Raw genomic sequence first — 27,678 nt, 5'->3', positions numbered from 1 at the left:
GGTATTGCCGTGTTTAAACTAGGTTTCCATGGCAACGTAAAAAAACGTTGTGGTGTGGGGGACTTTGACCTTGATTGTAGATAATACTTTGAGATTTACTTTTTCCCGTTAACTTAACATCCATAACAATGTAATGCGCTGCAGTGTGCGGTGTTTCCAGTTTGACACAAAATAAAAATATCGAGTTGATATACCTGGCAGTGGTCCTAAGACAGGTGAATGAACTCACGTTCGGACCTCCTTTTCCATCTAAAAATACCCTTAGGTTAAAAAGTGGAATGTCTCATGTGCATGTACTAATGATAAATACCAATATGTAAAATCACTTGTTTCAATCAAGAGAATAGTATTGCTGTAATCTCTGGCTAAATAGCTCGAACCATCCGACCGAGGGCAAAGCAGAGCCGCTCGAATTGTCGGACAGTGTTATGTGAAACATCATCTTTTTATTAATTATCTTCAGTAGTCGCTGTTAAATGACGTCCCTCACACGGATCACCATTGAGATTGTTACGTCCATGCTTAAACTCGTTAAACCAATTGTAAATAGTGGCACGAGATGGGGATTCATTAAAAAATGCCAATCGCAGCCTATCATAGCTTTGTTGTTGAGTAAGCCCACAACGAAAGTCATAATAAATCATTGACCGAAAATTTTCACGCGTTAGGTTCATTTTTACGTGTAGCAAGAGTTTTAGATTTGCCGCCAATTCACAAAAACAAATGACAAATGAATGCAATATACTAGGTCACCAAAGAGTTCTTAAATTGAAATTCACAAATAGTTTTCGTGAGCAATTTTTCTAACTGGCCAGTTCTAAACATTTTCAGTGTTGGTACTCACGTACAAAACTTTAGCCTTGCTTTAGTTTTCTAGCGCGTTATAGATCTAACTAGACGTAGTTAGACGTACTTATAATTTTAAAATTCATAATAATTAGTAGGTAATAAGGATATGAATTCCACACTTTTTATTAGCATCCTGTATGTATGTTTGTTTGTAACAGACTCATTTGGGTGCGATTTTGACCCACTTTAAACTGCTAGATCTCGTTCAAACTTCGTACATTTATCGACAGTACATTAATTTGATATAATCATTCCATTTTTCAATTTGCAAAATAAGATTTTTGTTAATTTTTTGATAAAATAATTTTCATCTATCGCCTTTAAGGCAGAAATTGATGTTAATTTTAAATTTCAAAGTAGCGTTTTTTTTTTAACTACTATTTATAAATATCAACGGACACTACATACTGTAGGATACTTAGCGTAAGGAAAATCTTGCTGAGTGGGTTTATATAAGAAGTTTGGTTTTAGAATAATGGAACTTAATTAAATTTAATATTGGTGGCTTATTTATTTAGGTTCCTAGTAAGGTATCCTTAAAAGGCATAAAAGGCATAAAGGAATGAAAGGCATTTATTTTCTCAAAATTGATTCCTTTAGAATTATTTTTGATGTCATTTCTAGTAACTACTACATACTACTACCGCTTCGGAAACAAATGGCGGTCTGAGAGAAAAGAAGCGGCGCAAGAAACTCTCCCAGCATTCTTTTTTTGCGCTCTTTTCAATAAAAATATATTGTACAGTCATTTATATCGGTATAAAATAATCACAATCTGGTCCCAGGCTGTCCGATCATTTAGATATTCAGCAGTGGCGTAATAGGATTTACGACAGAGCCATTTTCTTATAAAACATTTAAATTTATTTCTTTCTATCTTTAAATTTATTTCACTGTTCAGGCATTATTTATAGATAATGCCTGAACAGTGGCTGGGACTTTATTATAGAAGTGTATACATTTACCCTTAAAGCTATTATGTATCTTATGAAGCCTACTAGAATTAGTTACAAGCAATCCTTTATTTCTAGTGTTATAATAATTAATAATGTGGACTTTCCTTTTCCAGTATTTTTTGAGTATGATTGCGTGCACGCTGCCAGTGCCCGCAGGCATCTTCGTGCCCGCGTTCAAAATGGGCGCTTCCCTCGGCCGGTTCACGGGCGAAGTAATGCATTACTTCTGTCCGCTGGGTGTTGCGTACGGCGGTCATATACAGAAAATATTACCAGGTATATAATATATACAAGTTGCAAACTTGCTGTTTCTTTGTATTATTATAATATTTTTATTTTGTTTGGCAAATACTAATCTATATACTCGTATATACAAATGAATTGCTGTTCGTTAGTCTCGCTATAACTCGAGAACGGCTGGATCGATTTGGCTAATTTTGGCCTTGAATTATTTGTGGAAGTCTAGAGAGGGTTTAAAAGGTGAATTAATATGAAAATGCTCGGAATTTATTAAAACAACGATTCTAATTTTTCTTTGATGTGTCCCCCCCGTCGTTCGGAAATCAAATTAAAATAATAGTTTAAAAATAATAACTCTAATTAGTATTTTTATATATTTCTAACTTTTTCAGGAGGTAAAAAATAAACTTATTTTTAGGTAACTATAGTAGTTAGATTAACTACAGTTGTTAACTATCTATCAGATTATGTTTCTGTAGATTGATAAATCTTAAGCTATGTCACAAGATAAATTTCAGAGCGCAAATAATATTATATGACATTTAATAACAAACTCAATGTAGATTGAAAAATTTTAAATTTTGTCAAAAATTAAATATCTGAAGTACCACAAAACAAAACAAAAAATATAGTTGACCCTTAGGATATTGATACTAATTCTAAGAGTTTATCAGAAAGCTTTAAATCGATAAACAGACTATATAATAACTGTGTGTGTCTGTCAATATCAAATTGAAACCTTATAAATAGCCAGTATATCTGGAAATCTCTGTTTTGTAAGTAAGCAACATCGTGTGTAATTAATGGAAAATAATAATAAAAGTTCATTCATACCGAGCATTTTTTTATTTGTTTTAATAAAAAAAGGATTCATTTTGTTTGTTTTAAGTTTATTTCATACAAAAGTTTAGGTCTTTTATTTATCGATTGAGGCACCACGAAGTTTCCCGGGTCAGCTAGTCCTAAAATATATATATATTTTATGAACGATGCAGGACTCGAGCGAGCGACCTTTCGCGTTCCGCACCAAAAATATTCCAAGCCACAACCTGAGAGTTGAACAAAGCATACAAGATTTTATTAACGATACGTCGCTCGAACGGTTGGCTTAGCGGAAAGAGCGCTCGCATGGAACGCGAGAGGTTGAGGTTCGAGTCCCGCATCGTTAATACAATTTTGTTTTTCATTTTTATTTGTGTAATTAATCCCAGAAGTGAGGGTTATCACTTTAAAAACATAACAAATTGTTTAGAATAACACAGAATATGTTTATTTTTTTGAAGTTATACTTCTTTAGGCGCGTTATGAAAATATGATGAGAGTGAAATTTTAAGATGCGCGCGCATCACTGAAACACAAAAGTAACAGGGTGAAGTTGGTTCCTAAAAATTTCTGACGTTTGCGACATTCGTTATTTTTTTTTGTTCTTCGTCCATTATTAGGATAGGCAAAGGGTTCAAGACCGTACAGCCGTAATCATCATTTAATAATTAATTCTCAAAGCCAACGTTGCAAGATTTTTACAATATTGTTCTTTCTACAAACGTAGAATAAATAATTTTAAGGAATTTTGCTTTGTAAGGCCAAAGAAGTATAACTTCTTGCGTGCATACATAAGTACACACACTCTTTTCTTTTAGATTATTTAGTAGGTACCCGCATTAACCAACCCTCTAGGAGATGTGCTTAACATTGATGTATGTTTTAATTGTTTGTGAACAGGAGGGTATGCGACAGTAGGTGCTGCCGCTTTCACGGGCGCCGTCACTCACACGGTCTCAACTATTGTTATCGTCATCGAGATGACAGGACAGGTCGGTTACATGACAATAACATTAAATTTAAGAAACGCTTCTGTGATTCCTCTGGTATTGTAAGAGAAAGTAGGCGGCGGTGATCACTTAACACCAGGCGACCCGTACGCTCGTTTGTCTTGCTTTTCCATAACAAAAAATTTAACACAACTTTGTATTATAAAAACTTAAAAATCAATTAATAAATATTATTTATTTTTCTGCCGTGAAGCAGTAATGTGTAAGCAGTACTGTGTTTCGGTCTGAAGGGCCCCGTAGCTAGTGAAATTACTGGGCAATTGAGATTTGGCATCTTATATCTCAAGGTGACTAGCGAAATTGTAGTGCCGCTCAGAATGTTTGGGTTTTTCGATAATCTTGAGCGGCACTGCATTGTAATGGGCAGGACGTATCAATTACTCTCAGGTGAACGTCCTGCTCGTCTCGTCCCTTAATGTCATAAAAAAATATTTGTCGTTTGGTAAAATTTATATTATAGTTTATCTGTAATTTATTAGTTATACTTTTAGGTCACTCACTTGCTACCAATAATGGCGGCGGTGCTAGCAGCCAATGCGGTCGCGGCATTGTTGCAGCCATCTTGTTTCGACAGCATTATCCTGATCAAGAAACTGCCCTATCTTCCCGACCTCTTATCTTCAGCCAGCCGTAAGTTTTATTTTTTATCAGGTATTTCGAACAACAAGTACACTAATACAACAATAAATACAATGTAACTAAATTAATGCTAAGTGTCTTATCACTTTATGCATGCATGCATGAACAGAATTTTACTTAATTAAGATAATAACAGCCTGGGCTAGTCCCAATTGTGATTATTTTATAGCGATAGAAACGACTGTACAATATTGTATATTTTTATTGAAAAGAGCGCAAAAAAAGAATGCTGGGAGAGTTTCTTGCGCCGCTTCTTCTCTCTCAGAGCACCATTTGTTTCCGAAGCGGTAGTAGTATCTAGTAGTTATTAGAAATGACATCAAAAAGAATTCTAAAGGAACCAATTTTGAGAAAATATATGCCTTTTAAGACTCCCACTTATGTTTTTATTGCATACATAAAATAGTAGCAAAATTAGTAAGCACAGATTTAAAAAACTGTTTAGGCAATATTATTATCGATATCTCTTTTATATTCCTTTTATGATAAAAACCTTCGTTTTATCATTTTAATTGCAATCTAGCCTTAGACTAAAAAGCAAATTAATTTTAACTTAACTTACTAAAGCTGGGTTGGACCAACTAACTTTAGCAATAACAAACATGTTAAAGTACCGGTTAAGCAAAAAATGTGTTGCACCATTTGACAATTTTTAGATGACGTCACAACTTTAACTGTTAACCGTAACCGTCCAATCTTGGCTGGTTAAAGCTATTGTTAATGTTAAATGGCTAAATAGCGACCTGTCAAAAATTTCAATTAATAATATATTGGCCTGTTATTTCCCTTCTTAACTTAAACTATGCCAAGGAATACGATGGTGCAACACATTCTGCAGTCTATGTTAAAGTCAGCGATACTGTTAACGTTAAATTTCACTTAAACATTAACGATGTGAGTTCTCTCTGCATTTTCTACCGCATTTATCACGGGGAGTGTTTAGAGGAGCTATTCGGATTCGGTAGATTCCAGCGGCCGAATATCACCACAGGACATTACGTGCAAAGTGCCATCCGCATCACGTTGACGCCTGGCATTCCACAACCCCCCGCATTTGCAAGAAACATCTTGCCGCAGCCACTTTCTGGAATCAATTACCGGCTGCGGTTATCCCAAACCGATACTACTTAGGGACCTTAAAGAAAAGAGCACACTCCGGAGCACAGGCCGTCAACGCATCTCTTGACACCTGTTGTTACGGATGTCCATGGGCGGTTGCCTCACCTCTCCCCATCCCGTGAGCCTTTTCCCCTTTTCCCCCCTCTTATATAATAAAAAACTACAACAGTTACTACACTATATAACACTAGCTTTTCACTACACTAACTCAAAAGGTTTAGTCCGTTATCTGCACCCATGCTTTAAATCCTCTATAAAAGATTCCATTGTCCTAATAACCTTGTATAGAAATTCAGTGCAATATTATAGCATCCGTCTTCATAATAACACTCCTTTGGATGATATTATGGTTACTAGGACTGGCTTTTTTAATGTTAGCAGTAAACCAACTGTTTCAGAATCTTTTATAGAGGATTCATGTTATGGGTGTAGATAAAGTCTTGTATGCAACTGTTGATAATTAGGTATTAAAACAGTCATGTGATACTACTATCACCCACATTCGTGTTTTAATACCCCTTATTAAACAACAGTTGCATAAATAACTATTTTAGTCTTCTCACTAGGTTCGTGTTGTCGAGGAACTGGATATCCTCGGGGTTCACATGATCGTCAAGTATGTGCTGAAGTGAAAATTTTTTAAGCGGCGTTGAGCACTTTTCTTGGGATGGGTATAAAATGTTAAACTCGCGTCAGGACACGTGACCTGATCGAAAATTCGTAAGACAGTCATTGAAATTATGGATGGAATGCAAACTTTTTAATGTAAAATAACTGTTCTTAAGTGTTCAATTAATGTAATATAAATTGTGATTTTTGTGTACGATTATATGAAATTGTCTTTGACAGGTATGTACGATATTTGTGTGGAGGACTTTATGGTGCGTGAAGTGAAGTACATCTGGAACAGAATGACGTACCAGCAGCTCAAAGACATTTTGAAGGAGAATAAGGTACTTGTCCAATTATAAATATTATACACCCGGGAATGTCCGGGATTAATTTCAAATAAAAACCGGAAATTGGAAATCAAACAAAAAATTTCATCATAATATTCCACCTTCGCACGACACGCCACACGTTAGGATATCATCCTCACCATCTGGATGTGTGGCGGTCCTCTACAGTGCGGTTTTCAAGGAGCTTTCCTCCACGTACTACAAAGCTGTGGAATGAGCTTCCTTGTGCGTTGTTTTCGGGACGATACGACATGCACCTTCAAAAAAAGTGCGTACACCTTCCTTAAAGGCCGGCAACGCTCCTGTGATTCCTCTGGTGTTGCAAGAGAATGTGGGCGGCGGTGATCACTTAACAACAGGTGACCCGTAATATAAAAAAAAAATAGTAATTCAAAGACGCTGGATGTTTATAGAAAAAAAAGTTAGTAATCGCGAATAATGTAGTCTAAAACCATCGGAAATGTAACTATAAAAAACAAAATGTATTTCTGAATGATTTTATAATATGTAGAAATAAAATGATAAGGATTAATATCGTATTTGTGTGAATAGCTTTAACAATAGGCCATTATCACTTGCCAATTTTTTAAAGTATTAATATGGATATAGTATGCTATTCTTAAGATACATATGCCATCGCAGACTTTTCGTTAGACCTGTATAAGATACACACTTCCACCATACATTATTACATGTTATATCTCAAAGCCTCAAATGCCTCTGCTTGTGGCGGCGACGTGGGGCGGGTCGTTCCCTTCCCTAAAATATGGTCGAGGGAGGCGATGGCTGGTCCATGCGTCATGCTCGTGAACGGGTGCTACTCGTGGGGGCTGGATGATCTTGTTACCGGGAGGTCTGCTTGGTGTGTTCTTATTATTATTATTATTTCCTTTAAAGTTAAAGTTATTATATATTTTATTTTATGAAATGCTCACATAATGCCTCTATTTATTTACGGTATGTGTGGATTGATGCATCTACTATACTCAATAACTCTTGTGTTTATAAGTATTAATTTACTTTTTTTTTATTTTTTTGACTTACTCATGTAATCCTTTCAGTTTTTGACTTTTGAGTATTTTTGTTGCGTCACTTTGCATATATTGTAATTGAAATGCGCGTTTGGCACTACAAGTCAGCAGATTGGGATAGGATGCGTTCCTTTTTTGCATCCTACCCTTGGGGCAGGGTTTGTTTCCCTTCGGATGATCCTAGTGCCTGCGCCGTTGCAGTAGCCGATGTGATACTACAGGGTATGGATATTTTTATACCAAACTCTGTAGTGCCCATCGGTGGCAGATCACAGCCCTGGTTCGATGCGTCAGTTAAAGCAGCATCTGACTGCAAAAAACAGGCGTATCGAGCTTGGGTTGCGGCGCTGGGCACAAAGGATTCGAACTGCACAGTTCTTAAGAGGAAATATAACCGTGCCTCCAGATTTTTTAAGCGGCAAATCGCCCGTGCGAAATCGAAGCACGTCGTCAAAATCGGCGAGCAGCTTTCCAGTTACCCGACCGGAACACGCAAGATCTGGTCGTTGTCGAAAGCTGCTCTTGGTAACTTTAACCAGCCGACCCTGAGCCCATACGGCAAAAGAGAAATCCGATCTCCTGTGCACTCTTTTTGCTTCCAACTCGACTCTTGACGACAACGGAAAAACACCACCGACCATCCCGCGGTGTCAGAGCTCTAAGCCTAAAGTACAGTTCAGACAGAAAACTGTTAGGCGAGCTCTGCTTTCGTTGGACGTCAGGAAGTCGAGCGGGCCGGATGGCATTTCATGTGCCCCTGAGTTGACGCCGGTGCTAACGCGTTTATTCCGGCACTCTTATTCTAAAGGCGTAGTCCCTGACTCATGGAAGTCAGCCCTTGTCCATCCGATCCAAAAAAAGGAGACAGTTCGGATCCGGCAAACTACAGGCCTATTGCTATTACCTCCCTGCTCCCTGTATATCTAGAGGGTCACCAGTTGATCAACGACCGACAATACGGGTTTCGCCATGGTCGGTCGGCAGGTGATCTTCTGGTATACCTAACACATAGATGGGCAGCGGCTATTGAAAGCAAGGGGGAAGGCCTGGCAGTTAGCCTGGATATAGCGAAGGCCTTTGATCGTGTATGGCACAAGGCGCTCCTCTCCAAACTTCCATCATTTGGGCTTCCCGAGAGCTTGTGCAAGTGGACCTCCAGCTTCCTCACTGGGCGCAGCATACAGGTCGTTGTCGACGGATATTGCTCGAACCCGAAGCCCGTGAATGCTGGAGTGCCCCAAGGCTGTGTGCTGTCTTCCACGCTGTTTCTTCTGCATATTAATGATATGTTGGACACCTCCAACATTCATTGCTTTACAGACGACAGCACTGGTGATGCCGTATACACTGGCCATGCAGGTCTCTCTCGGGAAATCGTCGACCAGTGCCGGGAAAAACTTGTGTCTTCTATCGAGTCCTCTCTTGAGAAGGTCGCGGAATGGGGAAAATTGAACCTTGTCCAATTTAACCCCCAGAAGACTCAAGTTTGCGCGTTTACCACTAAAAAAACCCCATTTGTCGTATCACCGCTCTTCGACAACACTTCCCGCAAAGCCTCGCCTAGATTGCCAATTTCGTGGTCATCTGGAAGGCAAAGCCAAATTGGCTTCAAAGAAACTGGGCGTCATTAATAGAGCACGGCAATACTTCAAGCCGGCCCACATACTAGCGCTCTATAAAGCGCAGGTCCGGCCACACATGTAGTATTGCTGTCATCTCTGGTCTGGCGCACCCCAGTATCAGCTCGATCCATTTGACCGCGTGCAACACAGAGCAGCTCGAATTGTCGGGGACACAGTGCTCTGTGAACGGCTGGATCACTTGGCGTTGCGTAGAGACGTCGCTTCATTGTGAGTCTTCTACCGCATTTATCACGGGGAGTGTTCCGAAGAGCTGTTTAACTTGATTCCTGCCGCCGAATTCCACCTTCGCACGACACGCCACAAGTTAGGATATCATCCTCACCATCTGGATGTGTGGCGGTCCTCCACAGTGCGGTTTTCAAGGAGCTTTCTTCCACGTACTACAAAGCTGTGGAATGAGCTTCCTTGTGCGGTGTTTCCGGGACGATACGACATGGGTACCTTCAAAAAAAGCGCGTACACCGTCCTTAAAGGCTGGCAACGCTCCTGTGATTCCTCTGGTGTTGCAAGAGATTGTGGGCGGCGGTGATCACTTAACAACAGGTGACCCGTACGCTCGTTTGTCCTCCTATTTCATAAAAAATGATTTATAAAACAACTAAAATGTAAATCTTGACTTAAAAGAGTGGCAATGAGTTTCTTGCTACTTCTTCTCATTAGCTCAACCCTTTACGAAGTAGCGGTAAATTCAATAAGAAACAATATTTATATATTTTTTTTGACGTTCATTAGTGTCATTTTTGTGACCTACATGAATAAAGTGTTTTTGAATTTGAATTTGAATTTGAGAGGGCTTAGACAGCGTTTTCATTGAAAGATCCCAGACGCCCGATTTTGATGATTCTCTTTTTATTTATTTATTTATTAAAGCACACCACATCATATACAATACAAATTTCTTAATCTAATGTTACATTTAGTAGTTCTAAAGTATACGACAATTATGCTGAACATAAAAATTACAAAAAATACTCCCTAATTACTTCTGAAAAATAGAACTAATACTATCTAAGCTAAAAAATGAAAGTACAAATTATAAATTTAACTTATTAAAATAACGAAGACGACAAAAAGAAAGAAAAACTACTTATTTGACAAATGCAGATTGAGTAGCAGCTAAGTGTTTAACAACAATTTCTTTCAACCTGACCAGCCCACCACCGATCTTTTCATTTGAAAACTGATGGTTCCCATGTGGTCTCATTTCAATTTGGACTATAGCATCCATGAAAAAAACATATACGTTTGTCACATTAACCCTAAATCAGGGGTTTCAAGCTTGAACTGCTGGCGATCTACCTCAAAATTTGTAGACTACGATCGCTCGGCTCTGAGAGGCTTCAAGTATGTGTGATGAAGGATTGTCGTCTAGGTAGAGTGTCACGATGACATAGATATTAGTTTTGCGCAAAATATGCATTTTTTTAGTCAAGGTAAGTGTAGGTCTGCTCTTAAATGTCAATGAAAAAACTCATAATTATTATTCAAAATTGAGAGTTTATTGGTTCTTACAAAACAAACGTGTTCTAAATTTCTAAGCTTAACTAAAGAGTGACTTTGGATGTTGAAGCGTGACACTGCATGTCCTGAGCATACTTTTCATAAGATGGTACGTAATTACCGACTTTAGTTTATTATATCGGTTTTTTTTTTCGAGATCGACTCAAAAAGCACTCGCGATCGACCTGTCGATCCCGATCGACCGTTTGAGCACCCCTGCCCTAAATGTTAGTATACCAGTATACCGATTAAAATCTAAATTATCTTACTCTTAGACTCAATGTGAAGCAGTAATGTGTAACCCTATTGTGTGTCCCTTATTTTCATTAAAAAAATGTAAATAATTTTTTAGGCTATCAAAAGCTTCCCGCTTGTAGACAGACCAGCATCCATGGTTCTCCTGGGCTCAATCCATAGATGGGAACTGGTTAAGGTGATCGAGCAGCAGGTGGGGAGGTCGCGAAGACTGCAGGTGGCAGCGCAGTGGCAGAAGGAGGCGGAGAGACGCAGAGATGAGGAGAGAAAGAGAGTTCGGAGGCCGTCTAGGTTTGAGGTGAGTATTATTTATAAAAGAAAATATTACGGATCCATTTTATGAAAAATCTAACATATAAAATTCTCATATTCTCATAAAAATAGATTTACAAGGATTTTGACATTATAACATATAAATCTCCATGTTACCTATGTGATTTATACGGTTTTAACTTCCCTCCTTCAGTGTGAACATTTTCCGGCAGATCGTCTTTTTTCATATTAAAATGAATTTAACTTAAGCTATTGTAAGGTCTTTTCCTTATAATCTAACAAGAAGAAAAAAATTCTAGATTTTGCTTACAAATCAGCTCTTCATGTTTCGTTAATTATTCAGTACTATTTTTTATACGCTGTACTCTTAGCCTCCTGCTGCTAGACCACCGATGAAAATGGGCCAGGTTTAATACTTTAGTGTTAGTGACAAGCTACGTCTTACACTCGCGATTTTTATAGCACTTCTTGTTAGTGTGCGTGCATTTCTCAAAATGCTTAACTTAAGGTTAACTTTAAACTCATTTTTTTAGGACGTTTTCACAGCTATATATATATATATCTAGACATAGTATATCTAGACATATAAATTATCTAAGTCAAACTGTATGTTTTGCCTTTAGGTCACTCGAGCCCCTGACATGCTACAAGTACCTGGTTCCGGTATGGCAAGAGGAACTTCGCTCACATCCACCGATCAGTCGGGACTTATACCTGGTAATATTATTATATGCATTGTGTGTCTTCTACCGCATTTATCACGGGGAGTGTTCCGAAGAGCTGTTTCACCTGATTCCTGCCGTCGAATTCCACCTTCGCACGACACGCCACAAGTTAGGATATCATCCCCAACATCTGGATGTGTGGCGGTCCTCCACAGTGCGGTTTTCAAGGAGCTTTCTTCCATGTACTACAAAGCTGTGGAATGAGCTTCCGGGACGATACGACATGGGTACCTTCAAAAAAGCGCGTACACTTTCCTTAAAGACCGGCAACGCTTCTGTGACTCCTCTGGTGTTGCAAAAGAATGTGGGCGGCGGTGATCACTTAACACCAGGTGACCCGTACGCTTGTTTGTCTTCCTTTTCTTTCTTTCGATAAAAATGCATTTCTATATAAGTTCCTACAACAAAGTATTTTCTTTGATTAACGGGAGTGTTACACATTTAAATAAAACATTTTTTAATGTATTAAAACGCGTGTAATTGTATCTGTGCTTGTGTGTGAACAACATATATTATTTTTAATTAATTTAATTGATTATTCAACTATTTTACTGTAATTTTATTAAAATTTAAGGTCGTAACCTTCTGTAGCGTAAGCTTCTCCTAAATCTTTCCAAACATCTCTATCCCGTGCCGTTCGCATCCAATAGGATCCACATCTGTTGTTGAAGATGTCTCTACATCTCTTACATGGTCTCCCTTTTTTCCTTTTTTCCTCTCATAGTATGCACTCTGTTAAGCGCTTCGTCCATCTATTATTTTCCACCCTACAAATATATCCTGCCCAGTGCCATTGAAGGATTTCGTGATGTTACAGAAATATAAATATTTCTTTACTAGTTTTAAACATTTTGTTATGCTACCTAGCGCCTGGTCAACTATTTCGGCCCAAGTCAATATTGAAGAAAACCAACTCGTTCACTCTGACGCGGGGTCTGTCGTCTCCAGGCACTCCGCAGATGACACAGCCCCACCCCTTGGTATATACCACCGTCACTGGAGCAGAGAGCAGGTATGTTTAGTAGATTTAACTTTATGTACAGTGTTAGTCCGGGGATGAACTGAATATATATGAGTGTTTTAACATCAAAATTTTGGATACTTCTCGTTCGTATTCGAAATAGTTTTTAATGTAACTTTACTTATTAGCTAACATACTTTAGATATCAGTTTAACGTTTTTTGATATCTGTAATAGTTACCGAATAACCTGGTTACACTTAACAATTATTACATCCTGTATAAGATTTGGGTTCCTACTGATGTAGTATCTGAAAACTTTATCGCCTTTCATTCGTCGTTTTGGGTCATAAGAACGATGGAGGATTCATATAAAAAAAAATATGATTATAATTTTAGTTTAATTATAAAATTTGAAAACAAAATTTTATGAAAGATGCGGGACTCGAACAGTGTTCCGTGCGAGTGCTCTTCCAACTGAGCTAACCGTTCGTGTGACGTATCGTCATAACATTTGGAAGCTTTGTTCAACTGTCAGGTTGTGGCTTCATCTACATGATCTACTTTATAGTTGATAATCTGCTCAACCCCAGGATTTATATATTATAAAATTGACTTGAGATTATGCTCTTGCCAATCTAAATAATTTGTTATGTCTTTAAAGTGATAACCCTCACTTCTAGGATTGTACAAATCCCAAAAATATCCCACTAACTAAGTTATTAAAACACTTAATAGGGGCGTACCAATCGTATATTCATCAGTTACATAATAAGTCAGGTTACAGTTCTATAATGAACTTAGATAACTCGTCCTTGATGGCCTAGGGCGATATCTATGAATAGTATCAAACATTATTCGATTACAAACTTTAACAAGGATTAATACACAAATCAAATTTGAAAACAAAATTTTATGAACGATGCGGGACTCGAACCCATGACCGAAGTGAGAGTTATCACTTTAAAAACATAACAGATTGTTTAGTTTAATTTTATTTTATTTCAGGATCCGGGCAGCTTTCGAAGCAATATTCAAGAGGTCTACACTACTTCCAGATGTTGAAGGTGGCTTATCAGACGGCATGGGAACTCTACCTCGGAGTCCCTCCATCAATAAGAAAGTTCAACTGGTAATTTGTTTTGCTACCATTACATATGAATAAAGTTTTTTTTGTCATTTTTTATAGACACAATGTTCCATTAAATTTAGATCCTCTTAGTTGCCAGAGCAAATTTTTAATACTTTGATAAAATTCATTTAAAAACTAAAATAATGTTATGTCTTGATTAAGTAAAATGGCTTAAAAAATATAATTACAGAGTTTTTCATATGTGCGCGCATCACGGAAGAACTATTTGATAGATTTCAATTTAAGCATCTGAATTTGAAAACAAAATTTATGAACGATGCGGGACTCGAAGCCGCGACCTCTCGCGCTCCATGCAAGCGCTCTTCCACTGAGTCAAGTCAATTTCCTAATATGCAAATATTGGGGTTGAGCAGATCAACTGTAAAGTAGGTCGTGTAGAAGAACACAACCTGAGAACTAGACACAAGATTTATCAACAATACATCACTCGAACGATTGGCACAGTGGAAGAGCGCACGGTGCGGTTTGAGTCCCGCATCGTTCATAAATTTTGTTTTCAAATTTAATTTGTGTAATTAATCCCAGAAGTGAGGGTTATCACTTAAAAAAAAAACATATTGCTTAGTCTTTTTATAAGCGCGTGCGCGTGCTTAAGAAAACATATGATATTAAAAATGACAGACATACCCGAGGTTCCGAGAAAAAGATGGTCTGCTGGGGATCCCGCTAATCCTCTAGGAACTTTCTTTAGGTGCTATAGTGTGTGTCTGCTCGGTGTTTGGTGAATGAATGTGTTACACTGAGTACTTTGATGCGATGCAAATATGTCGTGACCACTGATGAATGAATATCCGGACGACTGTGCCGGTGCCCGGTGACAATTGGTTATTATCCGGCGCGAGAGTCAATTGGAATTAGATAAGCCAATCAAATACTTATGCGTCTGTGTTCCATAGTTATGTACAGGAATCTATCTGCACTATAGCTTGCTACGACAAAAAATTAGGAAAAAAAAGATTATGTTTATAATCTTTTTAGCTGCGGTGCAAACAGTCTTGTAATTTTTATTTCTAATACACTTGGCCCTTATCTAAAAAAAACTAAATGCGATATCTTCATCTATATATACATAAATGAATTGCTGGTCGTTAGTCTCGCTTAAACTCGAGAACGGCTGGACCGATTTGGCTAATTTTGGACTTGAATTATTTGTGGAAGTCCAGGGAAGGTTTAAAAGGTTTGAATAAACATGAAAATCCTCGGAATTAAATAAAAACAACAATTTTGATTTTCCTTTGACGTGTCCCCCGTCGTTCAGAAATCAAATAAAAATAATAGTTTAAAATGAATAACTAATTAGAATTTTTATATTTTTCTAACTTTCTAAGGAGGTAAAAAATAAACTTCTTTAAAACACGTAAAAAAAAGTGGTCCTTTTGTTTGTTTTAAATTTATTTTATACAAAAGTTTAGGTCTTTTATTTATCTATTAAGGTAGTATGAAGTCTGCCGGGTCAACTAGTTTAATATAAATTTTTAAAAGTTTTAAGCAACAACGATTTTTAAGAACACTCTATATATAAGATGACATTTAAATTTCCTCACTGGGGACACCAATATATTTATAACTAATAAAGATATTCAACTCTCTAGCCTCGTGAACGTGTCTGCGATATGTCCCCTGAAGATCAGAAGGCATGGGAACAACTAGAGATGGCAAAGGAGATTGATTTTGACAAGATGCTGCAGATTGCAAGGCGGCGGGATATGGTGAGAGGCCTTACCTTAAATTTGGAAACAGTAGAACGAACTATATGTGCAGTGTGTCTCCGGACAGTGTCTACAGGATAGGCGATTATTCTGTAACTATTAAAGTTATCAAAAAACTTTAAACTGTAATCGAAAGTACGTTACCTATTCAGTAAAATGACATCAATAACTTTTAAAAAAATCAATCGCAAGGTATCCAAAATTTCATCCTCCTCCTTTGTACAGGATGCCGGCTAGATTATGGGTTCTTTCGTAAAGCAGTAATGTGTAAACATTACTGTGTTTCGGTCTGAAGGGCGCGGCGCCGTAGCTAGAGAAATTACTGGGCAAATGAGACTTAACATCTTATGTCTCGAGGTGACGAGCGCTATAATTTGTATTGCCGCTCAGAATTTTTGTATTTTTCAAGAATCCTGAGCGGCACTGCGTATCAAATACCATCAACTGAACGTCCTGCTCGTCTCGTCCCTTAATTTCATAAAAAAAGGATAATTAATAATGTGTGTCAAAATTATTATTATTATCCAAAATAATAGCCCTTCTTCCAAGTACGTTTAAACATCTTTTTTATAACATTTCAGCATCCAGACGATTTCGATGATGATGACGACACTTTATACATCTGTCACATTGATCCGGCGCCGTTCCAACTTGTTGAGAGAACGTCATTACTTAAGGTATGTTGATTGCTCAGTTATGTTGTGACCGCGCTTTGAATACAACGCCACGCAATCACAAAGTTTTCAGTGAAAAACTATCCAAATAGCAGCATATCCAAATTTAAAAATGATCGAGGGTCGTATTTCAGTTAAGTGCCCATTTAATTAACAAAATTTTGTTACTAACTTGACGGTCTCTTTCGCACATTTCGCATCATAATGAATGAGCTTCTTATGAGCGTATACAATAGGCTTTCAACATTACTGCCATGAAATAAAGTGTTAATTTGAATGTTTTTATCTGTAGAAGTTCATGTGGGTTTTTGTTCATATACTTTGAACATAACTGCCATCAAATAAGGTGTTAATTTGAATGAAGGTTTTGATGTTAAATTTATAGTTAATGTGTACGTATATACAGCGCCGCTCGGAGTACTACTCGCTGCTGGGCATAAAAGTATATAAATACTTTCTTGGTCCACACATGTTGATTATAATATGTAGTAAACTTATAATTTTATTAGGGAAGTTCTACCATTACATCTATTAAGAACTTAAGAGCATGCTGAAATGTTTGTATAGTATGTCCCTAGTGGAGTCCAATAAATACTATGCCCTTGAATGTTATGGATTAACTTTTAAAACAAATTTAGATAAGTTAGATTCATTCCAAATTAGTTTCCTACAACTTGCTTATAAACCACCTTTGTCGCGCACCTTTTATTCCAAATTTAAGACTTTTAAGGTTTTACGGTAAGATGCCATTGTCGGATCTGGACCATATTTCAATGGGACATTCCCATGCAATGGAAGCCAAATTATAATAAAAAAACTGCGTTTAAAAAACCGACTTAAAAAACTGAAAAGTATCAAATAACTATAAATTTAATGTGGTTTGCATATAAGGTGTATTAAACACCTCTTATGCAAACCTTTATCTTTAATATTAATAAAATACTATTATTTATATGTGCTACCTATTGATAGGTTTTAAGTCAGTGCCAAGCCTTAAACAAAATAAAACTTAATATTATAAACAGCTTACTTACTGTAATTATTTAGGTTGTCTGGTCATGCGTGTCTGTCCGCTAGGGTTGTTTTGTTCTAGACGAAGCTGTCCCGGTCAAAGTCACGCGTGGCGAGGTACCTTTATTACATTTGGCTTGGCACCGACTTCAAAGCTATTAATATGTTGCACATACAAATTATAGAATTTTATTTATATTAAAGGTAAAGGTTTGCTAGATGTATTGAATTAAATTTTTAGTTATTTGATACTTTTCAGGTTTTTGAAGTCGGTTTTTTTTTATTTATTACGTTTTACTGTCTGTTAATAATAATATATAATCAACCTGAATGAAAACTCCAAAAAAAAGCCGTACACAGAAAACAATTATCTCATCCAGGTAGACGAAAATTTTCATATAAATGTTCATAAAATGAAAACTACTGGGCCAAACTATGTAAAATTTTTATGGGACCAAATGGCATGTATTTCGCATGAAACAAAAGAAGAATTACGTAAATCGGATGATAAATCTCAGAGTAATAGGTTTACATACATAAAAAATATACCGATCGAATTCATAACCTCCTTTTTGAAGTCTGTTAAAAGTCGGTACACCCAGTCAAAAGTTCTGAGGTAACAAACATAAAAAAACAGATACCGACGAATTGAGAATTTCCCTCCTTTTTTAAGTCGGTAAAACAACTAAATTTAAAAAAAAATAACAAAAACTCAACCGACTTCAAAAACACTTTCAAAACACTATTGTTTTACACATTATATCTATACATAACATGCACTAAAAAGTATAAAAATAATTGCGTATTTTTATACCATCTAATTAATTTATCGAATTCTAATTACGATTATTGTAATTTTTATTCATTTTCAATGTGATATACAATGTAATATGCTTAGATGGTTTGGCCATGGCGAGAGAATGAATGAAGAACGATTGACGAAAAAAGTCTATAAGGCCAGTGTGAATGAAAGTGTTGGAAGGGCCTAGGCGGACGTTTCAGAAATCAGGGACGTCTTGAAAAAGGGCCAGGTTAAGAGTACCCTAAACCGAAGAGCATGTATGAAAGGAATAATGAAAGTGGACAAAGCTAAACAAGTATTTAAGGATCGTAGCAAGTGGAAAGACGTGGTCTCTGCCGACCCCTACGGGAAAGGGGCGTAATTATATGTATGTATGTATGTTCAATGTGATAATTTATTTCAGGTTCATTCGCTATTCTCAACGCTTGGTGTGAGCAGGGCTTACGTGACGGCGATCGGACGGCTAATTGGTGTAGTTGCGCTCAAAGAGGCAAGTTAAGCTATACCTTTCTATTCTTATTGGTAAAATGAAGGTAATTTATAACCTTCAGTCAGTGGGAGGCTCTTTCGCAAAGGATGCCGGCTAGATTACGAGTACCACAACGGCGCCTATTTCTGCCGTGAAACAGTAATGTGTAAGCATTACGTGTTTAGGTCTGAAGGGCGCCGTAGCTAGTGAAATTAATAGAAAAGGCATTTATTTTCTCAACATAGACTCCTTGAGAATTCTTTTTGATGTAATTTCTGATATATTAGACACTACTACCACTTCGGAAACAAATGGCGCTCTGAGAGAGAAGAAGCGGCGCAAGAAACTGTCCCAGCATGTTGTTTGCGCTTTTCTTAATCAAATAAACAATATTGTATTGTCATTGCTATTGCTTTTGTATTTACTGGGCAAATGAGACTTAACATCATTATGTCTCAAGATGACGTGCGCAATAGTAGTGCTGCTCAGAATTTTTCGATTTTTCAAGAATCCTGAGTGGCACTGCATTGTAATGGGCACGGCGTATCAATTACTATCAGCTGAACGTCCTACTCGGCCCAAAATTTGAAAGATTTTGTCTTGATTCTATTATAAGTTCAAAGGAAAATAACACTTCATAAAACTATAAATCGAATGAGGCGTGCCTATTTCTTAAGTCCTTCAGATCGACTCATTTGACTTTCCGGTCGAATTTCAAAATGCTTCAGATTGACTTACCCGGTACGCCACGGGCAAATATCGCTAATGTATTCTAACAAGTCTTCGATGTCAGTTAGAAATTGATTTAAAAAAAAAAATATTACAGCTCCGTAAAGCGATAGAAGATGTGAACTCTGGTGTTCTGACAGCTGCAACCAGGCCTTCGCCCCCGGTGACACCTCCCATCATGATTCGTGTCAATTGTTCCGAACCAGCGCCACCTAGCGACAGTGATACCGCAAAACTAACGACGCCGGCCAAGTAGAGATGGTCCTTCGAGCTGGACTTAGGTGAGTTATACGTAATAACTTGCCTTGACTGATTGAAATTGTTACTTAAAGAATAAACGATATGCCTGATTCGGTTTATTTAGTATTTATTTATGTGATTTTAAATTTACATTTTTATAAATTAATATTTTTCTTTAATTGCATATTTTTTGCATTGTTAACATTAAGTGATGGAAATGGAAAAAAAATGTACAAATTAGTCTGAGAGAGAGAGGGACGGGAGTGTTTAATGAAATGTCACTCGGTAAACTTCAATAACATTAATTAATAATTACACATTCCATAAATTCTTCCCTGTCCGCCATCTTGGCTACTAATAATCAATCAATTTTAATTGAACCGTCTATATCATGTTTATATCACTAAAAGTTGATCAACGAAAATTGAAGTCATATTTTGATCGATAAAATATCCAACAGTTTGTGAACTCAATTAGTTTCTGTTTCTCTGTTAATGATTTGTTTAGTTTTGAATTCCATGCTGTTCCATCTTTCTTTTTTTTCTATAACTTAACCTTTAAAACTACTATATTATTTTGTGTTTACAACTGTTATATACGGGAGTTTTATTCTCTTTTTCCTAATCACGGGGAGTGTTCCGAAGAGATGTTTCACCTGATTCTTGACGCTGAATTCCACCTTCGCACAACACGCCACAAATTAGGATATCATCCCCACCATCTGTATGTGTGGCGCAAGTGCTACAAAGCTGTGGAATGAGCTTCCTTGTGCGGTGTTTCCGTGACGATACGACACAGGTAACTTCAAAAAAGCGCGTACACCTTGCTTAAAAGCCGGCAACGCTCCTGTGATAGACGGCGGTGATCACTTAACACCAGGTGACCAGCTCAATTTTCCATAAAAAATGCAAATGTATTTTCAATGATTAGTAATTCAATATATTTTTTCTCTTTCAGGAAACAATGGTTGTGTGGACTTGAGTGATAAAACTCAAAATTAGTCGCAAATGTGAAAATTTCCTTCAGTATTTTTGATAGTCATTGTTTTATAAATGGTGCTTCCATTATATTAGGAAAATATTATTTATAAGTGCAGTTATTGTGACGATTTGTATAAGTTTATTTTAGTATTAATTTGTATTGAATACTATTACGTTCGTCTCGAGAATATTCGCAATAATTGTTAAGAATTTGTTTAACTTATCTGAGTTTTGCTATACAGATTTATTGTATAAGAGTTTTGTCTGATTAAATGCTTATTATTAAAAAATCTTGACAGAAGCATATTAAGAGTATCCAATATAACTAAAATAACTTGGAATGGATATGATATTTATACCTTATATACATATATGTCGTTGATGAAGAAATTTGTGATTATGTTATTTATTTTCAATTTAGACTGTAAGTCTCAGGAGAGGTGATATGATCAGTGTCGTATCGCAGTATGCTACGCCTGAGGTGTTGTGTGGCGTAAAGACTTTAATCATATTGTTAGTTTTATGGACAATGATACCATATGCATTTTAGCGGTACTATGCAAAGTAAATATTTACTAACAAATGACGTGTGAATAAAATTTACACTATTCAAGTTAACTTGACGCACTTTTTCCATTATTAAGTTATTACATTAATCGCCTCAATCGACTACAGAATTACTAACTAACAGGGATTGAGGGTAAGAATCTTTAATTAATAAACTCCGAAGGGACAAAGAAACACAAGTTACTCGTGAAATTGATGACTGATTACAAATACAAGAATTTCTTGTATGGATGTCAGGCTTTATGCTAAAGTGCCTTTATGAAACATTCTCGAAACGAACGGTTAGTTAGCATAAAATATGACTTCGTATTGTTATTTAAGAAAGGAAAGATATACTGTGAGTATCAAAGTTTAATTATGTTAAATCGATTTGCATACAAGATGTACGCAAATCGATTTAATTTTAACTTTACTAACAATTATATTCCATATTGTTGCATCTATGGCCTGGTAAAATTGTTTATGACTCTAATATAATGGCCTTGTTATATATTTTATACTAGCCAAGGGCGCCCCAAGGTTAGGGGGGGCGTCTGTCACTCCCCCAAATAATCCAGGAATTGTCATTAACTATGAAGTTATATTACATAGGTAGCCTATTAATAACTAAAAACAAAATTGATTCTATTGGTAGGTGAATTTAATAAGATTGTATTATGAATGGTTGAATCTAGATTCGCATTTATCTTTGGTATATTCTTGGTTGGTCTACGCCTGCGATATTTGTTTCGTTTTAAAGGGCGCTGTTGCTAGTGAGAATATATTTTATGTCGTAAAACGCATTCGGGGTGTTACCTAGAAATTTGTGTTTTCAACAATTACAATCAATTTACATTTTATATCTCAAACGTATCCGCAGTGCTATCTAGAATTTTGCGTTTTCAAGAATTTTATCAACTTACATTTTATGACTCAAACGCATCCTCGGTGTTAAGTATTTAGTATAGTATAGTTTGTGTTTTCAAGAATTCCAAATAGCCAAAGTCTTGCTCGCCTCTGTCAAGTCTTAAAGAGGGTAGCTCTAAATATCTATATTATGGCCTGCAACCATATTATTGTCGCTAACAAATTTACCAGGTTGATCATACAATTTTAAATTGCTTTAAAGTATTATTTTATTTGTTTTTAAAACCCATGTATACTCGACTCAAACCCCTGTATTATGGGTTCAGAAATGTGGTGACAATATCTATCATTTTTAAGCATTTTTAGGGCGTTCAAAATATGACTTTATATTGTTATATTTTTGCTGTTTTTGAGTATTATAATTTATTTAAATTAAGAAGCTACAGTTTTTAGTCATATTTTGTAGCATTTTTATTAAGATGTATTTTTGCGTTCATATAAGTACACTGCTATGTTTCTTCATAGTTGGTCTGTTTGATAAGTTAAATATTTACCCCCTTATTCATTTATAATGGTCCGCTAACTTTAAACAGGACAACCTCTTAGGAGTGTTTTTTCTCATTCTGACTTAGGTCAATAGAAGAAGACAGAGTGAGAATTAGCAATGCTTTAAGTTTGTAGACTATTATGAATAAGGGGGTTAGAGAACTAACCCCTTAGAAAAGCTAAGATCATTTATACGTGTAGATAGACTGTGAGAGCTGTGAAAACGTCGAATAATATTGGACATAGTTCCTGTAAAACGTTCCAAGCCACAAACATAACATTTTAAGGAATTCGTGTTTAAAGTTTTATAAATATTAGTGTATTCCATACATACATGTGGGTTGGGGTTATTTAAAGAGTGACAGTGGGGCTGCTATTTTTTGTCAGTCCGCTAATATGAATCAAGTGTCCAGTTTTGTTTTCTTAACTCAATTTCGACATGATTGTGGTTTGGAACGTTTTTCTGGAATTAAGTCCAATTGAGGTTGACAGTAACTCTATCTTGAGCAATTCACGCACACTAACACAAAGTGTCCTACATTTCTCGAGTGTATGACGTAGCTTGTCACGCACTTAAACTCATAAGCCTATTTTCATTGGTGGTCTAGCAGTTAGAGGCTCTATCTAGACGTATTATTTATCATAGGTTCTAAGATATATACAAGGAATCTTCCCTATAACGCGGATCAACGGAACGACGCGTATAACGAGTGTAACTTTCCTGTATACCGCTTTATTACGACCTGGTAAGTCGTAATACTAATAATAATAATTAATCACAATTTGTGACAAGTATTTCCAATTGTTTGCCTAATTTTACTATTTATTAAGGTTTGAATACACAAATTAATGAAATAATTAAATTTTGTAATAACACAATTGACACACGTGCGAAGGTATGAGAAGCTAATAATGAACTGTAGAAGTCATTATAACTTTCACAGTACAGAAATATGTATGTGGGAAATCCCTGCGGTATATAGACTAGTGCCCGTGTTATACGTAGCCTTGAGAGCGTTATAAGTTATAACGCTACCGCGTTATAGGGGGCATTGATGTAAATCTATATCACAATTTTGAATCAGTTAAGAGCGATGTAATTGGGATGCATCGAGTGATTATCAACACATCGAATATATGTTGATATGATTATATATTAAGTAATCATAGGCGACATGAAAAAAAATTCAGAATATGATATAAGTATATAAGTTGAAATTTATCAAGGCTTGTGACTGTTTTAATCATTCCAAACAATTTTGATTAGTTTATAAGATAGATAGTCAATTTTATATAGCTGAAATTATAAAAATCGTGCATTGACTTGAAGATGAAAGTATGATTTTGGTGGGATTATTTCATTATTCCACTTATCTTCAAGTATACTTCTACCCTTGAACATTAAAGTAAGTGCTTGCTATAAGGGAGCTTTTGTTAAAATCTTGTTTTCAATTTTGGATTTTTTGGATAGTCTGCAACTAGCCTTAAATGGTGTTGTAACAAAAAAAAAACATTACTTAAACACGTGTTTTGCTAAACAGTGTCTTATCTTATGGAGTTTATCTTTTTCCATTACTAACAACAAACAGTGTTTAGCTTGTGTTTAACTAAAACGTCGTTAAACAAAACATAATCGGAAGTGTACACCAACAATTAAAGAAACGGAACGTTCACAATATACTATTTACAGATAGAGATAAATTACTACCTTCTCTTGTAAGTAAGTAATTAACTGTCAATAATCTGAAGCTGTCCCAATATACCCAATAAGTTACTCTTATCGCCTTATATTGGGACGCGTGAATATCAATTTCCATACAAACTTCTATCGCTGGTAAGCTGCACGTCGTTCCATTGACAGACAGCGTGTGCAGATAAGGTGAGTTACCGTCGCTAAGTTTATTTGGGGCAGAAAAGTCAACGATAGTTACGATAGATAGATAGACTAAATATTGGGAACGGCCGTTAATCTTCCTTAAGAATATGATCTATCAATATAAGCGATGTCCAAAGATTATTGAACACTAAACAGCAGAAAGACACATTGTAATAGATCTTTTTTAAACAAGTGTTCAACACATGTTTAACTTTTTTGTAATAAAATAAAAATAGTTTTCTAAATTGAATACGTAATAAATCTTTAATGACATAGAAGCAGATACATATCGTTATTTAGTTAAAAATATATTATTATTTATGTTTGATTGTTGTTAATAATAAATAAAAAACTGTTGTTGATTGAACCGTGGAGGGAAAAATTTTGAGGTTATAAAATGTTCGCGAAACACTTAGCTAAATTAATTCGATAGCAGCGCCATTATTATTTATAATAAGCGCTACTCATGAAAGAGGGTGTAAATACTACGTAATAAGAGGCGAGACTGCCTGAGTAAAAATTGAAATTGAGTTTAGTATGAAACGTGCAGTCATTTGACATAAGTTTCAAATAGTATTTAATACAGTATGGTGATTGGCGACGAAGTATAATCCGGCTAAGTTTGAAAGCGAAAAGTTGCTTAAAACGTAGTGGATTTCGGCTGTCTCCGTTTTTTATAAGATTGTAGCCGTCATCAGTCATTATATCAATGACTGCACGTTTCATATAATCGAGTGAATCGCTTTTTTCTTAGAGAGAGACTGCTACCAATGTTTATTTACCAAATGTGTGTTGGTAAAATTTCAAAATGACCAATGATCACAGAAGTGTGTGGGCTTTTACCATAAGAGTTGGTATACCTTTGGTTTTACCATAGCTCGAGCTTTTACAGTACCATTTATTGTAAAATCGATGCCATTTTATCTAGTTATTGCTGGATTGTCCTAAATTTATTTTTAGTTTTATTTATATGTACTTCGTGATGCGAAGTTTTAAACCACCTTTAAAAGGTTAATATGCTTTTTATATAGATAATTGAAATATAAAAGCGAAGTGTGATGTGTGGTCTTAGATTATGGATTGGTCTCCGTTAGGCTCCAACTAGATACCGCAGGCGTAGTCGTAAAGTGCGGCAATTTTTACTACGCCCAAATGGGCGTACTCGAGCCAGTGTCAAAGTAAAATAACACAAATCGTATTTTACAAAATTTGATAGATGCCATTGAGTGTCAAGATACCACGCACACAAGCATCTAATAGTGGCCGCAATAAAAAAGCTATTGTTCTTAGGTATTACGGTATCTAGCAATCCTTAATCTTAGTCTGTGGTGTTATAATAATAATAATTATTATTTTTATTTCAAGCACAGAGATCCATACAAAATAGAAGATATGTTATTAAAATAACTTAGATTGATGTTAGTGTACACTTACTGTGTTATTTATAAACGCGAAGTAAAGTTACTCCAGATTTTAAATGTTTTTCTTTATCTTACCTTTTTCACTACAGAATTACATGAGAGGGAGAAGTTAATTTAAATTTCGCGTAACTTTACATTTATTAATAAGACAGTTAAATATAACTATTATTAATACGCCGACCCCAATAGCCCAGTGGTTAGTGACCCTGCCTACCGAACGAGACGTCCCGGGTTCGATTCCCGGTAGGTACAAACATTTATATGATGAATATGAATATTTGTTTCCGAGTCATAGATTTATTTGTATTTATGTATGTTTAAGTAAGTATATTGTATTAAATATATCGTTGTCTTGTACTCGTAGTACAGGCTATGCCTAGTTTGGAGCAAGATACTTTGTGTAAGAGTGTGAATATTATTATTATTATTCGAAAGGTTATTATGGCAGGGCATGGTGTTATTGTGTATATATTTATGATGTTGCAATACAGTGATGAACAATTTGTTATTTTTTACAGTCATAACCCTCACTTCTGGGATTAATTACACAAATCAAATTTGAAAACCAAATTTATAAACCTCCTAAACTTATCAACTGTAAAGTAGATCCTGTAGATAAATCCACAATCGAGAATTGAACAAGATATACAAGATTTATCAACGATACGTCACTCGAACGGTTATCTCAGTGGAAAGAGCGCTGACTTCGCTGGTTCGAGTTCTGCATCGTTCCAAAAATTTTTTTTTCAAATTAAATTTGTGTATACAATGATGATACTAATATTTTAATATCAATGACATTTATATTTTTTAATTTTGTGTTTAAAATCCCAAATATGTTATACAATATGGTTCGTTTGTGTCATACAAACGAACCATTTTGTTATGAATTATGTTACCACAAAATATATCTGTTGAAATTAATTTTAATTTAAAATTATGATGTTGAATTCGCACTTCGCTTATATTTCTTTTGTCGATGTCTTGTATTAAGATTTGTTGAATTTTCTGTATTCCATCTTTGATGCATTTCGACGGTGATCTGTTGCTTTAAGATAAATGATGTTATGTGCGTTACTACTGGCTTTTATTTAACATACTTCTCCAAATTAAACTACCTCGTAGTTGTACAAATTTAATTTGTACCAAAATTCATGGACAATGTGGGACTCGAAATCGGGCCTCTCGAGTTCCGTCCGAGCGCTCTTACCAACTGAGCCAACCGTTCGAGTGACGCATCTAGCGCAATCTGGAAATCTCTTGCCATGCCGTCCTGGTCTACGTAGGCCTGTAGTCATTATAGGGTATGTAAATATCCTCATTTTTTCTAGAAAAGGAGGACAAACGAGCGTACCAGGTGTTAAGTGATCGTCGCCGCCCACAATCTCTTGCAACACCAGAGGAATTGTAGGAGCGTTGCCGGCCCTTAAGGAAGGTGTTCGCGCTTTTTTTGAAGGTACCCATGTCGTATCGTCCCGGAAACACCGCAAAAGGAAGCTCATTCCACAGCTTTGTAGTACGTGGAAGAAAGTTCCTTGAAAATCGCACTGTGGAGGACCGCCACAGATCAAGATAGTGGGGATGATATCCTAAACTGAGGCGTGTCGTCCGAAGGTGGAATTCGGCTGCAGGAATCAGGTGAAACAGCTCTTCAGAACACTCCCCGTGATAAATA

General features: G+C 36.1%; 1 protein-coding gene across 4 annotated transcripts in view; it reads left to right on the top strand.

Moving 5' to 3' along the window:
• Positions 1-27,080, top strand: part of LOC126979999 (chloride channel protein 2) — a 134,177-nt gene extending 107,097 nt beyond the window's left edge. For all 4 annotated transcript variants that reach the window (XM_050829611.1, XM_050829609.1, XM_050829612.1 and 1 more), the window contains 13 exons: positions 1,919-2,081; positions 3,768-3,859; positions 4,369-4,507; positions 6,485-6,588; positions 11,121-11,321; positions 11,920-12,013; positions 12,889-13,033; positions 13,989-14,112; positions 15,726-15,842; positions 16,424-16,519; positions 18,733-18,819; positions 19,625-19,808; positions 20,725-27,080. In XM_050829611.1, the coding sequence (XP_050685568.1) occupies positions 1,919-2,081; positions 3,768-3,859; positions 4,369-4,507; positions 6,485-6,588; positions 11,121-11,321; positions 11,920-12,013; positions 12,889-13,033; positions 13,989-14,112; positions 15,726-15,842; positions 16,424-16,519; positions 18,733-18,819; positions 19,625-19,783 (1,521 nt within the window). In that variant the 3' untranslated portion in view covers positions 19,784-19,808; positions 20,725-27,080. The remainder of the gene's footprint in view (positions 1-1,918; positions 2,082-3,767; positions 3,860-4,368; positions 4,508-6,484; positions 6,589-11,120; positions 11,322-11,919; positions 12,014-12,888; positions 13,034-13,988; positions 14,113-15,725; positions 15,843-16,423; positions 16,520-18,732; positions 18,820-19,624; positions 19,809-20,724) is intronic.
• The last annotated feature ends 598 nt before the right edge of the window (positions 27,081-27,678 follow it).

This window comes from Leptidea sinapis, chromosome 4 (genome assembly GCF_905404315.1).
Source record: "Leptidea sinapis chromosome 4, ilLepSina1.1, whole genome shotgun sequence".
Classification (NCBI taxonomy): Eukaryota; Metazoa; Arthropoda; class Insecta; order Lepidoptera; family Pieridae; genus Leptidea; species Leptidea sinapis.
Note: the sequence above shows the minus strand (reverse complement) of the source record. Positions and strands in the feature narration are given on the sequence as shown.